The 16993-nt window shown below is 36.2% G+C and overlaps 1 protein-coding gene across 1 annotated transcript in view; it reads right to left on the reverse strand.

Annotated features, from left to right (window-relative positions):
• CLASP2 (cytoplasmic linker associated protein 2) overlaps positions 1-16993 on the reverse strand; it is a gene marked incomplete at its 5' end in the record, with an annotated part of 58680 nt that overhangs the window by 10751 nt on the left and 30936 nt on the right. The window contains 8 exons of the mRNA XM_029086674.1: positions 43-271; positions 933-1086; positions 1906-2012; positions 2442-2585; positions 6617-6760; positions 12312-12362; positions 12525-12603; positions 14185-14348. Of these exons, the coding sequence (XP_028942507.1) occupies positions 43-271; positions 933-1086; positions 1906-2012; positions 2442-2585; positions 6617-6760; positions 12312-12362; positions 12525-12603; positions 14185-14348 (1072 nt within the window). The remainder of the gene's footprint in view (positions 1-42; positions 272-932; positions 1087-1905; positions 2013-2441; positions 2586-6616; positions 6761-12311; positions 12363-12524; positions 12604-14184; positions 14349-16993) is intronic.

A 16993-nucleotide genomic window follows, 5' to 3' on the forward strand; every position in this document is an offset into this window, starting at 1 on the left:
TCACCATTTTTCCTCTAGCACAGAATGCAATCTGAACCTTACCATCAGGAAATTGCTCTGCATCATCATCAAACATGGCTTCTTTCAAAGCAGATTTATTAAACGAACTGATGCCATCAGAATAATTATAAGGGTTATAATCTCGTGAGCGTGGCGAAGAGTGGGGAGGCATTGTATTGAGTAATGATGTTTTGTTATCAAGAGCTGTTCGGCCTGTATCACTCACACCACTTCCTGCTCGTAGGTCTACCATTCCAGCAGCACTGCAAATCTGCAGGAAAAGAAATATCATACGAGCATGAAATACACACTTACCTTTTTCAATAAACTACATTACTAATTCATCTATGTAGCAAAAACTTACAAATTGCAAAAATTTCAAACTAGCTTTCAAATAAGAAGTCTTAGAAACAATTCCCTAAAATTTGCTTTCCTAAAAAAAAAAAAAAACCCCAAACAAACAAAAAAGGAAGTGTACATAGTCCAAAAAACATTCATGAACTAGAAACAGGTGTCAGTATTTTATCTCAGAAGTTTGGTGCTAATTAAAAACATGTTTAAGCATATACACATATAGCACTGAAAAAGCCACAGGTTTTGTACAGAATAAAATAAAACCTTTGGAAAAACATATATTAAGGTGCAGGTCTCTGAAAAACTGAACTCCAGCTGTTTTGCAAGATAATCTATTTTTAAATTGCAAACATTTTAAATAAACAGATAGTGCTACTTAGAATTAGCATTTCCATTTCCAAAATGTGGTTCAAGTCTAGGAACACATTTTTCTGAAGCTCTGAAGTAATTTATGAAAAACATCCCATTTCAGAAGTTGTAACATATAAACCTACTGAAAAAGATGCTTTATAATCTGTAATAAATCAGTCATCAGCTTGGTTTACTGACACCAAGATGCACTGAGTTCAAATACTCACCGAATCACCATCATCTTTTTTGGAATCTCGTTTTACAGGCTCATTCATATCCTCCTGACTACGAAAACTGAAATTCTGAATGGCTTCAGTGACTCCACGAAGAGAGCTGTAAATATCTTCAGAATTCATATTTTCAGTGTCATAGTCAAATGCACTGTAGGCCATGGAGAGGGACACAGGAATTAAGATGGGTTTACTTTGTAACCTCTTATTTTTAAATAACATTAGCATGGAACTATAGAGACTCAAGAAAGATTAATAAAATTATTATTTTTCTTGAAACACATTAAGGAAGAAAGCTGGCTCTCCACATAACAGAATTGTACTATGGTACAACTGAGTCAGTGTACTGCCACTGACAGAGAAAGCACTGGGAGTAGCTAGCTAAGGGAAGGATACATTATGTAGTAGTACCTGCCTGAAGAAACAAACTTCTTTTGTTCTGTTTTACTCTTATAAATATGAAACAACTGAGATTTTTACACCATTCTCTCTTTCTGAAAAAAATTCCAAAATAAGGGGGACTTATAAAACTCAACAGTTTTCGCAGTAAGTTGATTGCTAAAAGCAAAATTACAAAGTCCACTTCACTGACAACATCAGTATCACAAAATTAAAGACCAGAACAGTTATGAGCTGCTATTTCTTTAGTCTCCCCAATACTGTTTGATGACCAAGCTGATCTATTCTAACATTTGCTAGAGATGAACACTTCCGTTCCTTATCTTCCTAATTCACGTGCACTTCAACGTGCACAGTCCTTCCCACCTCAGGCCAGCCCTGGCACTTGTCAGACCCTTCAGAGAAGCTAAGCAGATCACTGTACTGTCATTCTGTCGAGGGAGGGGGATAATTTTTCAGCATCTGTCACTTTGTGCAAAATTAGCTCCACACTTTCACTGTTGGGGTTACAGTTTTGGATAAAACTGTGAAGCCTTAGATGCAGAACTGTAGCAACATCAGCCTACATTACCTTGGTGACAAAGTGTTCTGCGATGTATTGGTTGGAGAAGTGAGAGGACTTGACCAACTTGCTGGGGAGCGTGGAGTAGGTCTTGTTAAAGGACTTCCCATTGATCCCTGAAGGAGAGGTGAGAAGAGATACTCCAGTGGGACTTCAGCTTCCCTTTTAACTTACTATTGTATTTATTTTCTAGTGCCCAAAAACATTTAAAGAACTTGTATTTAATTTCTTGGATTGGCTAACCAATTACTAGTGCCTTCAATCAGGTAAAACTTTGAAATGAGTGAAGTAAAAGATGAAATACTCTTAAAAAGCACATTCAAACTTGGAAGCAACAAAGACTTGGGAAGTATCATTCTCTGGAGGAAAAAGAAAAGGCATTCCATAAAGAGTGATTTCTGCTACTAAGACAAACTTCTACATAGGATTTGGGTTGCCTCCCCTCCACTACCAAGCTTCTTGCCCTCAGAAATATCTCTACTGAAATGGACTTCTATTCAAAACATCAGGAACTTCAGATAGAATAATAAAAGAGGTGTAGGTACCTGACCACTGTTGCCTGTGTTCCGGAGATGATTATGGAGAAGCTTTGTGGCTCCATCCTGAAATGTTTTTGGTAAAGCACCCAATAGCATTGTAAACTCTGGAGTGTTGAGTTCAAAAAGGGAAATCAGCACGGACTGTGCAGCCTAGAAGAAAATACAGACTGAAGACGTTAACTTGAGTTTCTAAAGTAATTTTATCAGCAAGAGATGCTATAATGAGTAGTAATCACAAAATGTGACTCAAGTATTGATCAAGCTTGAATAAAGATGTTAAGAGATGTGAATAAAAGCAATTAATATTTGCTGTAAGCTGCAACTTCAGATATTGATAAATCCAGGCACACAACAACAAGCTTACACTTTGCACAATCATTTGAACAAGCAGCCTTTCAGAAATGTGCTCCTCTACCCCAGGGTCCTTACTGACTTAAGAAAAGTACTGAAGGAATTTGCAAAATGGCTTTTAAAGAGTTTGGCAACTTGAACAAATTTAAAGAGAGGAATGGAACACATGAGGCAGGAACAGGCCTGCAATTCCTTCTCCTGAGTTCTGCAAGTGGTAATTACAGATGATGGAAAACCAACACACTAGCTCGAAAATAAACAGTTACCATTTTAGAAATTAAAAGAACCAGATACCTCAATTTGGAACGAGAGAGTCCTGATTTTTAAGTTGTGATCACAAGTTTATAAATTATCCTACAGTCAAACTAATTAGTTAACTTCTCCTTCCCTTCCCACCTTGCTTCCTTTATCTTTTTAAAAGATAGGCAAGCACCACGAGGAACGATTTAGCTGACTACATATTCTAAAGATGAAAGCTGTGAAGTATTGGAGTTTGTAGTCTACTGGATGTCACCTCCCACTCCCTCAGTTTTACTAGTTCATCTTTAACATCATCCTCATCCTACAACATGTTTTACTATATGTATTTTTTTTATCTGAATCAAAAATCAGAGCTTTACTGACACAGTAAGTTAGACAAGAGTTGGGTTCCCTCTAATAAAGGAATGTTGACTGCATGACTTAGTAATGTTTGCAGTTTGATGAGTATTCACTGGACAAAAACCTGTCAACTGAGCAACTAAACTAACACATGCAAAACAAAGGCTAGAGATTAAGTTCTCCAGAACTGTTTAATAGTTTCTTTGTAGTACAAAACTGATTCTAAGATTAACCAACTATGTCTAGTTTATACAGCTCACCATCAAGGTCTGCCATGCACTGGAGAGAACCAGTGCCTCATGCTAGACAGAATGATAGGCAGCTTGCTTATGCAGCAATATACTTCAAGCAAGTAGTTTAGAAAATTCTTTTAGACATTTATTTCCCTTCTTTTGCTTCCAGAGCAATGACCTGTAGCATTTTTTAATTAAAAGTGGAAAGCCAAGGTACGAGCACACATACCAGCAGTATTAAGTTTAATGACAAAAATACTAGTATGTTAGATTCCACAAATTATCTTTGCACACTCGTGACTGGCTGTTTTCTTTAACTTTATTCCCTTCTCCCTCTGGTAGTCTTCCCTTCAAGCAAACACCCTGAATGCCCTCTACAATCTGTCTTTAATGTTTCTCTTTTACTTGTTATTTCTTATGGTCAGTCTTTTAACAGAAATTGATGCAAAGCAAAACCAAAACAAATCCAGCAACTGAGAAAAGGCTTGGGCATTACCACTTCCCTTTTTCTGTCCTGTTACCTCTGTCTCCAATCCATTACACTGTGTCTATTTAAGCTGCCAATAAAATAACAAAATAGATAGTCCAAGGCCATATGAGGAAAGAAACTGATACACTATGTACATACTATGGATCCTTGGTTATTAATTGGTTTTGCATTAAATGTGCTGGTAAAAATACGATGAAGCAGAGGCAGCAGTGGGCCATCAAGCAGTGAACCATCAAGTGTGTCCAAAATGAAGCTTAACCTAAAGCACCAAAATTGATATAGACTCACAAAAGATTTTCAGCTACGTAATTATCTATTTTCTTTCTCTCTTCCTTGACAAAAACCTGCATTTTAGAGTATTTGGAGGTTTTCTTCTCCTCAGCATAAGCTCTCTCTTGAGATTTAAGTCAAGTCATATAGATAACATCTTTAAAATCTGCAATAAGGATTAGAATTTTTTTTATTTTCTTTTCTTCTTAGAAGAACTCTAAGAAGATTCAAATTCTTTCCAGAAGTATTCTAATCTTAGAAGAAATCTAAGTTCTGAAACACAGAATTTTACCTTCCAGAAAACTGAACTGCTCTAAGAGTGCCCAACTTCAGACTAATAAAAGAGGATTTTTCATAATACTTGATACTGGAAATGTTTTTACCACAAAAACCCCCAAATCCATCAATTGCACAGAAATACACTTGGCAAAAACTTTTAATTTAAGGAAGTCATACTAAATGTTATAAGCTTATTAAAATAAAAAAAATTTAAAAGTCTGTGATATCAGGCTGTGAAGCCTATTAAGAGAATGAAACATTTTATATCACTAGAATAACTCTTTGACCACTTATTGGTGAAACTTTATTTTCAAGAGTTATTAAAGGCTTTTGGCAGTTATTTGCCTCTAACAGTTGTGTTACGTAAAGAAAAAATAAAATGAGAAAACTTCATATAATTAAGGTGTTCCAGATGATTAAACTGACTGGCAATTCTTTCCATGATTCAGTTACTTATTGACATAAAAATGCTTATTAGAGATATGAACCATCAGATAAGACAGCTTGCCACGTGTCTCAGTACTAAAACTTTACTGATTTTGAAGATAGTGCTGCTTCAATTCTCCTCCTGTTTTATGGCCTTACATGTGTCACTAGAACATGGCACTAGGCAAGAAAAGTCCACAGGACAATCTATTACTGCTTTCTTGTACTCATTAAGTTATATAAGAATTGAAAGACAAACACTGTCTCCAATATAATCTCTCCTATGTTTTTTATTACATATTACAAACATTCTAGATATCAAAAAGTTGTTCAAGTTATTTTTATTTTTGTTCTCTTCACATTACACACTTTGTGAGACAGCTCCCACTATTTTCTCTCAATTCTCTCCCACAAAACATCCCTCCTAAGTTTTGATATTGTTTCCAAAAATGATGAAGTTGTCAAAGTTCAAACTTAATTGAAAATAACAAAGGAAATCTAAACAAATTAATTGTTGCAACTCTTCGAACTGCAGAAATAAACAGAGAAAAACCCCACAAGAGTTAGTTCTCTGTGTCAAAAATGCTTGCACTTATAAGCCATAAAGCAAATATATTTACTTAGCATTCAAAAAGTGTTAGCACGCTGATAATGGCAGCTAAGACAGAATTGCTGGTAACAATGAAAACCAAACCAAACTCTATTTCATCAAACTGCAAACAAAATTCAAAGATTTTTGCTTTCTATAATTGGAAGGACTATTTAGAAACCCTTTCCAAAGGCTGCATTAGTACATTTCTCATGGTTATTCTGTGTCCCTGGTATATCTCCATAGCTCACAAATACTAATTTTCACTTCACAACAGTTAGGTGGAAAAGGGAGTTTTGCACTGGAACTGCAGCATTACAAGAACAAACTTTTGATGCTACCTTATGAAAGCACAAACTTTCTTTTGTCAAACAGTCAACAGTAATTTACCTATCTTTGGTTAAACACAAAGGATTTGAGAAAATCCCATAGCGACTGAACAGAGGTTGCTACCAAACTTACCATTCCTGTTATGAATGTGCTATGAGTATCACAAAGGGTGGTCTCCAAAGCGATACTAACACTGTACAGAAAAGGCCCACTGAAGAGACTCTAATACCAGATCACTTGAAACAAAGTTATTCCTTGTATTATGAAAGATAATCTCAACATATGAACATACATAAAAATACAACCCTAGCAGCAAGTTTCAAGATGTTTTAATTTTAAATTTTTAATTAAATATTCTTAAATATATATTTGGCAATGTTTTACTTTGTCAATTCTGATACTTTATACAGAAAATTTAGGTGTGTTTGTTGAAGAGGATATAAAAGTATCTCTTCTCTACAAAATAGTACGTTTGTTTCTAAAAAAAAATTTTTTTTTTTTTTTTTTTTTTTTTTTTTTTTTTTTTTTTAGGGAAGAAATATTGATTTCTCTAATTTGCCAAGATACTTGGAATGTACTGCAAGTCTAAGCACACATTAACAAACAAACATACCTTTCTAACATCTGAGCTTTTAGGTTCTGTGGTCCAGGTGATGATTCGAGACACTGCTAACCTAGTTTCACTTGAATTTACAAAATCTCCTGGATCCATCTGTTGTGCAAGAGTCTCTATGTATTTAAGGATTGCAACTTTGACCTGCAAAGAGAAACAGAGTCAGGGGGACAGCAAAAACAGTGTGCTGCAAGAACAAGCATGCTCATAGTAGTGTTAATTTCCTAAAATAAAGATGACTTTTTTTCCCCCCAATTAAACTAAACATCTTTTCAGCATTGATATAAAACTCCGTACAATAAATCAATTTATAAATGGATATAACATTTCAAGAAGGGAAATGAAATGTAATGTAATTTGCCATCATTTTCATTCCACATAAATTTAAATATTAATAGAAATCTTAGATTTCACTGGCAGCAACTAAAAAATACATGAATTGCTGCATAGGCAGAAACATACATTTAACAAAAAGAAAACCAAAGTACTCAGAATATTTAAGAATAATCAAGATTTTAAAGAATTATTCAGAATTATTAAGAACCTTTTTCAAGTACTAAAATGAAAAATGAACATCTGATGAACCAATAATCAATTCCTATTAGATCCTACTACGCAGTTAACACTCAGCATTCTTTTCTAAAACACCAGAGTTGAACAGTCACTATCTGTGGGGATAAGCCACATGAATCTTCCCATTACATACCAAAAAGGTATGGAATAACATTTCTACAGAAGACTTGAACGGGGCCACATGCACTTCGGAGACATGGATTTACCAGGATAGAAAAGCTGCTTTATTCCCTCATTTATCTGAGCATTGTCCTACTCCACTAACTCCCTTTACTCTTCCTGCAGAATCTGTTTTATACATCCCAGACTGCAGCCCCTCTCTAGTTTCCCCAAAACTGCATCACTGCATAGGTTTAGGCAAAGGGCTATTATGCCTCTATCTCCCTTAAATATTTATCTCCTCAACTGCTGCTGTCCCAGAGATTCGTCACACAATCCATCAACAAAGGTGGTGAACATTTATTTTGGCTATTTGACTTTCTGTTCTTATTTCCACTAATAATTATAGTGAACAAGAAATACCTACTAGGAGGGAGACACCTATGTTCATCCTAACCAGAAAGAAAGAGTTTTGGGTGTATTTTTAATTATTCATGGCTTGTAGTATAACTGCTCTGAGCAAAGCTATTTAGAAATTTCCCTTGGTCATGAAAACTTGCAAACTATTAAAAACTCAAGATACACTAAGTGACACACATTAGTGATAGTTGATACATACAGATTAGTAATGGATACTCCATTTTCACAGCAGCTGTTAAAGCCTGACTTCTCCAAAGTTATACAACAAGCAACAGCTGGAATCTTTCATCTTATGCAGATCAAAATCAACATACACAGTAAAAACCACACTATTTGCTATATTCTTTCCAAGGAAAAAAACCCAAACTACTCTGCAACAAAAAAAGAACTTAGGCTACACAGTTTCCCAAATACGAAATAATAGTTAAAATTTCTAGATTACCAATGAAACCATTACAACAGGACTATACTTCACTGTTCATGATTTAAATATATATAATGCCACACCTTAAAAAAAATGACTGTTGAGAACTGTAACAGTTAAAACATCCAGAGGCATTTCTCACAATGAAAAAATTCTGGAGTATTGCACCTGAGAGAGCACTATTATTTAGTGTTTAAACTACTCCCCTAGAGTAAATCACAGACTTCTGGAAAGATGGATGCTCTCAGAAAACAGAAGATCACTGAACATAAGATGAATGGAGAGAGTTTGCACTAAAAAAGCTTTTCACACCGAGACAGATACCCAAAGCTAAGTTTGACAGCTATTTTGAAAGACAGTGTTTTTTACTAATTGGTTTTGAGAGAAGAAATTCTGGAAGGGGTACCTTTCTATGCTCAAATACAATGAGACAGTATTATTATGGATTAAAAAAGCACCCTGAAGTAAACTCCATAATAGCAGCCAATCTACTTATGATGTATTTTTGTCACTCTTTCTCTTTAAGCATGCACAGAGTTGAGACTGAGAAATAAAAGGTCTAACACAGTCCTCTTCAACAATCCACTTAACTCCCCTGAGAGAGGAGATAAAAAATTTTTGACTGCAAGGAAAGCAGCTCCAAGAATTCTTACAATGAATATTTGCCATTAATCTGAAACCACTCTCTATGAAGATGTTTAATACTGTCTGGACTTCCTTTATATTCTTCCAGGTTGAATTTATTGTACATTCGCTGGAATATAAACACTGAGACATTTTTCTTGTACAGCTTATAACACAAACAGACATTTTGTTTAAAAATAGCACTGCTGTAGTAAGTGAGCTGAAATATAGATCAAGCCACAACTGGCACTATTACTCACCAAAATAAAAGATTAGATATAAATGGAACTAAAGCACTTCATGAACATCTTTCACAGATAATGAAGTGACAAATACTGGCACAAAAATTTGCGTTACTATTTCCAGAGATTTGGGAAATATTGTAAGGATGCTACAGAGTCAGTGCCAGAATGCAAATTGTTTTCCTGAACTTTGAAAAATTTGAGATTTACAGTTTCATTTGCTGCATCAGGGTAGGACAAAAGCAACATTTCATATAACAGGGAAAAAAAAAACACCCAAAAAACAACAAAAAAAAAAGAAGAGAGAGGTATGAATAGAAACTGCTTTCCTTAAACCAGAAAAATTCTCTCCCTTACAGTGTCTTCCTGGGATGCAAGAGACTCTACTCTGCCTTACTCAGACTGAATACAAGAAATCATGCAAAGTGACTGTCAGGTTGCCACATCCCAGGTGTTTATCTCAAAGTTACTGGATACTTAGGAGTGACTGCCTCTGCCATTATTTAATCAAATTACTAAAACATATACTGAAGATTAATTTTGAAGGGTGCTCTCATCTCTCTGAATCTGTGTCATCGGGTGGTTCTTTTTTTTTTAATCCACAAATTTTAATACTGACTTAGGGAAAAAAAAAAAAATCATCTGATCAACTGTGTCAAAAACCTTTGTCAGCAAATCTGTATTTTCAAAGGAAAGAGGGGTTCAGAAACTTGTAATGAATTTTGGTCACAATGCTTAAATCAATTCCCCACGGAGTATGAACTATTTGATATTCAACCTGAGAAAACCAAAAGTGATGATTTGAAGTGTATTTCAGGATAACACCCATCCTTTGGAAATCATATGTCCTGCACCTGTGAAAATAAGCTTAATAGATTATATCCTGTCTAGAAAATTTGACTCCTATGCACATCCATACCTTTGACCAAAATAGATACATGCATCTGGCACCTCTGAACTGTGTTACAGCAGTTCACTTACACCTACATGTAAAATTACAGCAAGAGAAAGTAAGATAGGTACAGCACAATGCACTGTGCTGCTTCCTCCATGGATCAGGTCAGTAGAATTGTATCTTCTCTTTGTTTGGTCCTCTTACTGGCTAGCGACCCAAATCCACCTCTGTGGCCACTCTAAAAACTGGACTTGTATTGTCCAAGTCTTAGCTGTGTTTTTAAGTGTAAGAACAACAATGATGCTTTACTCTAAAGGATCATGATTATTTACTACTACCACCACATGAAAACCAGACAGAAAAATCATTTGTAGAAGGGAATCCTTCCATGCAGCAAATTTCTGACCTATCGTCCCTTCTTATATCTGATCATCTTTAAGGATGCTGAAAATCCTTTCTCCAGTTTTCCTGCCAGTGAATGCTGTTTCTCTGTATATCCAGCCCAAAGGCACACTCTGCAACAAAATAATCATTTATCAAAGCAAAAACAAAAGCTGGGGACTTCAAGAAACGAAGTAGCGCCCTAGGATTATCAGTTAATCTGTTAGACATCTGGGTGCACTGAGGATGGGACTTAGACAAAATATTAAAGAAAGTGGATATTAAATAGATACTTCTGCAATTTATGTTCAATAATTATACTGTCTGGATCCTGAAGTTGTATTTACCTCATATTGATGGAAGTAGGGGATAGATACCACTTTCTTCTGAAAAAAGCTTACCTTGTCTTAAACAGTTACATACTTTACTGTCCTAAAAACTCATTTTAAATACTCTTGATTTTATTTCAAACTAAGAGGTATTCTCCTATAGAGGTACCTTTTACCAACATCTTGATTTCAGAAGTCTGTCTCAAATACTGGAAATTGTTTTCAGAATATCTTCCCTCGGGCCTACAAGAAAGCTGGGGAGGGACTTTTTGCAAGAGCAGGGAGTGACAGAACAAGGGGAAATGGGTTTAAACTGAAAGAGGGGAGGTTTAGATTAGATATTAGGAAGAAATTCTTCACTGTGAGGGTGGTCAGAAAATGGAATAGGTTGGCAAGGGAACTTGTAGATGCTCCTCCCTGGAAGTGTTCAAGGCCAGGCTGGATGAGGCTTTGAGCAACCTGGTCTAGTAGAAGGTGTCCCTGCTGATGGCAGGGGGGTTGGAACTGGATGAGCTTTAAGATCCCTTCCAAACCAAACCATTCTGTGATTCTATGATTCCCATTAAGTGATTCACATTTCTTAATTCCTTCAAGATCATATAATGAATATTCTTGAACTTAGTCTCAACTCAGCCTAGTAGAAGTCCATGTCTTCTTCCAAATCTACACTCTCAACTTGATCGATAGGCATTTACCAGCTATACTACTGAATGGAAAAAAAGAACATCTCAACCATTAAATTCACCTTCCTGGAGAGGAAAACCAAGTAAAACAAAACCAAGCCAAATTTGTTCCAAGGATTTATTTAAACAACAAACTGATTTTTACTACCTCATTTGCTGTCCTGAATAAATGACAGCAGTCCCTTTTTAACACAGCTCTACGAAGCAAGTGGTCAACGTATCAACTGTCCTCAAAAGCTTTAAAATGTAAGTTTTACTGTATTGTAGACAAAAAAGGCATATTCGTGTGACTTTAGGTTCAACATAACTTGGGAAAAGTCATATTCTTGTGCAGTATCAAACTATGTAAAAATATTTCGTGCAGGTCAGAGCAGAAAATGCCAGTTATCATATGCTTGTTATCTCCCCATTTACATCACTTGTAAATCTGCTTAGGATTTGATGCATTTATCCTAAAATCAACTCTCTTTGGAACTGTAAATGTACTACAGAATAAATTTTTACTTTTCAGTTAAACTGGCAGGTCTATGGACTACCGATTCTTACATAAAAATGTGTGTAATTATAAAGCTACACACTGCTTTCAGAAACTGAGTGTATCACAAAGGGAGCTGATTTTTAATACAGTAACTCAAGTTCATATTAATATAAAAATAAATTAAATTAAATCAAGACCTATCAGGCTGCACACAAGAAAAAAAAATATATGTACTAAGAAAACACGACTGGGAAATCACAAACATAAAATTAGAAAAGACTTGATAGAGTGAGTTTGCATAACCAGCTTGATGTTAGGCGGCCACATTTTTGTTGCTCATTTTTACTGTACTGTGGTTTTATTAGATCTCTCTTGCAGCAAACATTTCCATTCTAGTGTAATGCTCAAAACTGAACATCTGCATGCTTCAAGTTTCTCGCAAAGGTTAGTAGCAGCATACGAATGCATTCAAATAAAAATTATTGGAAACTTAATTATAAGAGTTTGACATAGGGTTAAGAATAAAGACAATAATTCAGACAAAAACCTTTGAGCTCCAAAAAGAGCGAAGCTGGTCCTGTAGTGCTGGCTTGACTGTCTGAAAGTTTACAAAAACAAAATCCACTAATTGAAAAACTTTATTTATTCATTTATTTTTAAACAACAACAAAAAAAATCCCAATCCAAATTCAAATATTAAGACAAGCAAATGTCTATCAATTAAGATTTTTGTTTGCAATGCAAGCTGGAAAATTCTTACCTTCAGACTAGGAGTTTGGGTCTGGTCAACAGTAAATCTCATTAAAATACTAAACTGGAGGTCATTTGGAAAAGATTCCCTGTAAAACAAACAAATCAAATTGTGTTAATTACGTGAAATTTTTTTAATACATGTTGAGAGGCACTAAATAAACCCTCTCTTTTTTCAGTAAAGAAAAGCTTTCGTACTTCTAAAAGAAAAAAAAAATCTACCAGTTTTGTTGATGCTGTATCTGACTTTCAGAAACATTCACCTAACTTGTAAAGGACGAAAGAAATTCATGCTTTGAAGCAATTATAGCTAAAATAGATAATGCAAGTAATAAGGAATGATACAATAATGACACGGTAGTACTCAGCAGCAGTACTGCTGTAGGTATACATCACACCCCGCCTGAGCACTGCTCTGAACCATCCTGTTCCACTCTGGGCTGCCTCTGCTCCCCCACACTGCACACGGCAGGTATGACCCTCAAGGGCTCAGCTGCAGCAGTGGAAAGGTGGTGTAGGAGATGACATCCTCTCTCTTCCTGCAACACAAACCATACCTGTCCCCAGATTTCACAGCAGTATGTTCAGGAGAGGCCTAGATGGCTTAGACTGTCCCATACCGTTCAACATTTTTGTTGGAGACATGGACAGTGGGATTGAGTGCACCCTCATCAAGTTTGCCAACTACACCAAACTGAGTGGTGCGGTTGACACGCTGGAGGGACGGGATGCCATCCAGAGGGACCTTGACAGGCTGGAGAGGTGGCCTGTGCTAACCTCGTGAGGTCCAACAAGGCCAAATGCAAGGTCCTGCATCTGGGTCGGGGCAATCCCAAACATAAATACAGGCTGGGCGAGTACACATCCTCTTTCCTGTGAGGATGGTGAGACACTGGAACAGCTTGCCCAGAGAAGCTGTGGATGCTCCTCCCTGGAAGTGTTCAAGGCCAGGTTGGATGAGGCTTTGAGCAACCTGGTCTAGTGGAAGGTGTCCCTGCTGATGGCAGGGGGGTTGGAACTGGATGATCCTTCCAACCCAGACCCTTCTGTGATTCATTCTATGATACTTCAGAGAATGAAAGATAAGAAGTAGGTCTCAAGAGACTCTCAGTCCCCTCAAAGACTACTTAAAAATCTAGCTTTCATTTGGAAATAAAACTGGCCAGGGCTAGGCAGCATTGATGGTCCCCAAAATCACTAAAATAATTTTGGAATCAGGCTACTAGTGAAGTCTGGGGAGAGTGGAAGGAAGACAGAATGCAAATCTATTATTGCCCTAACTCCTTGAAGCTTGCTGACACTAGGAGATTAATATTCCAACAATATCTTTATATCAATATAAAGAAGTTGGAACACAAGCACTGCATCACTGAACACAAGGCAAGAGAACAAACACACATGGCTCAGATGTACATTTTGGAATCAGGTAAGCAGTATCATATAAACTGTTCAGCATTAAGGACTCAAATCCTCTCAAGAGTTATGTGGGAAACCAAAATACTTAAGCAGCAAGGTTTACTGAAGTTTCACTTGTTATTAGCTCTGCATTTTTCCAAGACTCTCACAGCACACTAAAAAAACCCTAAGAACTTGCAAGTAGCATGAGGGCTTGGATTTATTTTTTTTTTAGTGTTTGGGTTTTTGAAATTATTTTTTTAAGAACTCATTACCTTGTGACATCAAGTGCCTTCTGAACTTTTGCTTGTACAGACCCAAGCAAATCAGCACCCATTTTTTTCAACAACTGTGTCAGCAGTACAAACAGCCAGTCCTGCAGATCTTCTTTATGGACCTGGATGAAGTCCACCAGTGTCTCCAAAAACATACTGAACACCTAAAAGGCAGAAGAAGATGGAAAGAGGGTAGGATGGGGCAAAAGAGGAAACGACACTGACGTATGCTGAACTTACAAACAAAGAAGAAAGCAGTAAGGGAATCAGAGGCAGAGAAAGGCAGTGTTTTGCAGCCAAGCAGGAAAAGAAAAAAAAAGAAAAAAGAAAAAAAGAAATCTGTCTTGCTTTTTCATTGGATTTTGATACAAGAGTACATTGGAAATGTTAGCTGATTTCTACAGAAGTTGGACAATTAGGTATTCCATGCAGTTTCGTCAAGAAAATAAATGCTTACTGTGATGGCTGGCGCAACCTCATTTTTTTCAGTAAAACTTATTTTTTTACCCTTTCAAAGCTTTATCATTAAGTTGATTTGACATATTCCTCAAAGACTACAAAAACACTTTCTCTCTAAAACCAAGAAAGCAACTACAATTATTTAGCAAAATATTCATTGTAAATATCTGCATTACTAAAATACTGCAAAATCATGAAAGCTGACCCATTTCTTTATACAAAATATTTGTGGAACAGAACAAGATTGCAGGATACCTGCTATTGCAGGTATCTAAACACAAAATTATTCACCAGAGCAGGGGAAAAAGCTGCTATACATTTCAGATTGGTAGGTGTTTAAAACATAAGGTACTTCTAGTGTTTTCATATATATGTTATCCATTGTGTTCTTTTCAACAAATAATGCTGAATACAATAAATGCAAATAGTGTTGAAAAGACTGCATTCAGTCAAAAAAAGGATGTAACCTCAGCACTCAGATGAAGAAGGGCTTTTTAGAGGGAAGGAGTAAAGCAGGGCATGACAAATCGGTAACTGTTTAAAAAGCCTTTTTAGTCTCTCACTGATTTTATTGTTTTCTCAAGACTTACAGTGAAATCAGGATGTATATGCTCTATACCAGCATGACCCATGGCTTTCCTGTTTCTCTGACAAGAAGAATGGGTGTTTAGGCTGGAAGTGCTTCCTTCACACCTGATATCCAGCTCCAGCACACAGCTGGGAGGAGAAGCAGAAGTATCACTATGATGCAAAGAGGGCTGGAGAGATACTGACTTCTGAGTATTCATGACATGAGTACAAGGTCAGAAATAGCTGCTGCAGAGTGGGGGCTGGAATCTCACACCCTCCTGCAGCTGACCTGGCTGGTCATAAGGCCAAGTTCTGCTGCTGTGATCCCAAACTGTGCTCATACTTCACGTGGCTGCAGAAACCAGCTCATGGAAGCAGGGTTTCTTCCACAGCACTGATCAAGTATGGAGGAGCTGGTGCATGCTGCTGTATGCCTTAATCACAGAGGAAATCAGATCTCTTTTCATGTTGATAATCAACCCAGGGTAAGCAGATTCACATCATAAAGTGAAAGAATCCATACAGGCCTCAAAATTTACATTAGAAATAAAAACTAAATTCAGATTCTTTCAGGATCTAGTAAAGACCAGGGAGAATCTTTTAGTAGATATCTTAAATACTGAAAAGCTGGATGAGAAACTAAACAATACAAATACTACTCAACATAAAGCCCATCAGGATGAGCTACTTTAATTAAACTTCCTTTTTGTGGCAAACTACATTGAAAATTATTAAAAAAATAAAATTTCTAATTCCTCTGCTATCTGCTCAGAGTTTTATTCAAGTTTAAGGTTTAAAAATTATCCTCCCAGTAGTGGGAAAAAATTTTTATGCTTAGGATTTGAAACATCTTCTGTATCTGTCTGAACTGAAACAACATACCACTTTGTGGATGCACAAGTAGCGGGTACAGCTGTAAGACCAAGACAAAATCAAACTAAAAAGTACTTTCTGGACTGTAATATGCCAGCCTTTGGATTTCACAGCCTTAAAATAAGGGGAAAATATACCAGACTTAGGCAAATAACAAAAAATTCTGGTGCTATAAAGATTATACTGGAGGTCTTAGAATTGTATTTAAAACCCTTCAAACTGAACTATACAGCTCAGCAGTATTTAAAAACTGCACCTGTTGGAGTTCACAGACACTGACACACACGTCTTTTTTCATTAAAATGGGAAACGTGAACAAACTGGTTACAACCTCTTATTTGATGGAGTAACGTGGACTTCTTATGACACTCTAAACACGTAAAGTGGTTTAAACTGAAATAATTATGAAGTGAATTATGCATTAATATGGTAAAAGTACTCTAAAGATCCTGTGCCAATGTTTTAGATGTTAGAAATACACATAACTGAGGACTTCATTTTGTTTTCAAGCTTTGATTTTAAGTTTACCACGCACAGTGAACATCTGGAGAAAATTCAAATTAAGTTGAGTCATTTTGTTGTATTTTAAAAAAAACCAAATCACATAATTTTGTCTTAGGCCAAAGCACGAAGAATTTAAGAAGGCTGTAAGAGGTAAATGTAAGGTAAATGATGAATGTGTAATGGAAAATGGAACTCGACCACGTTGAACAATGTATGTGGGTACTGCGATTTTTGCAGTTTCCATTTTTATGATGTAAATTAAAATTCTGAAATTAAGCATCTGAAGTTGACGTTTTTGATAATTTGATAGTGGAAAAAATAAACAGATATGAAAATAATCACAAGTGATCTACCTTTAAAGTGAATTATTTCAGATGTGCCAACCACCACAATATAAAGCAGG

The sequence above is a fragment of the Antrostomus carolinensis genome, unplaced genomic scaffold (assembly GCF_000700745.2).
Source record: "Antrostomus carolinensis isolate BGI_N321 unplaced genomic scaffold, ASM70074v2 scaffold51588, whole genome shotgun sequence".
NCBI lineage: Eukaryota > Metazoa > Chordata > Aves > Caprimulgiformes > Caprimulgidae > Antrostomus > Antrostomus carolinensis.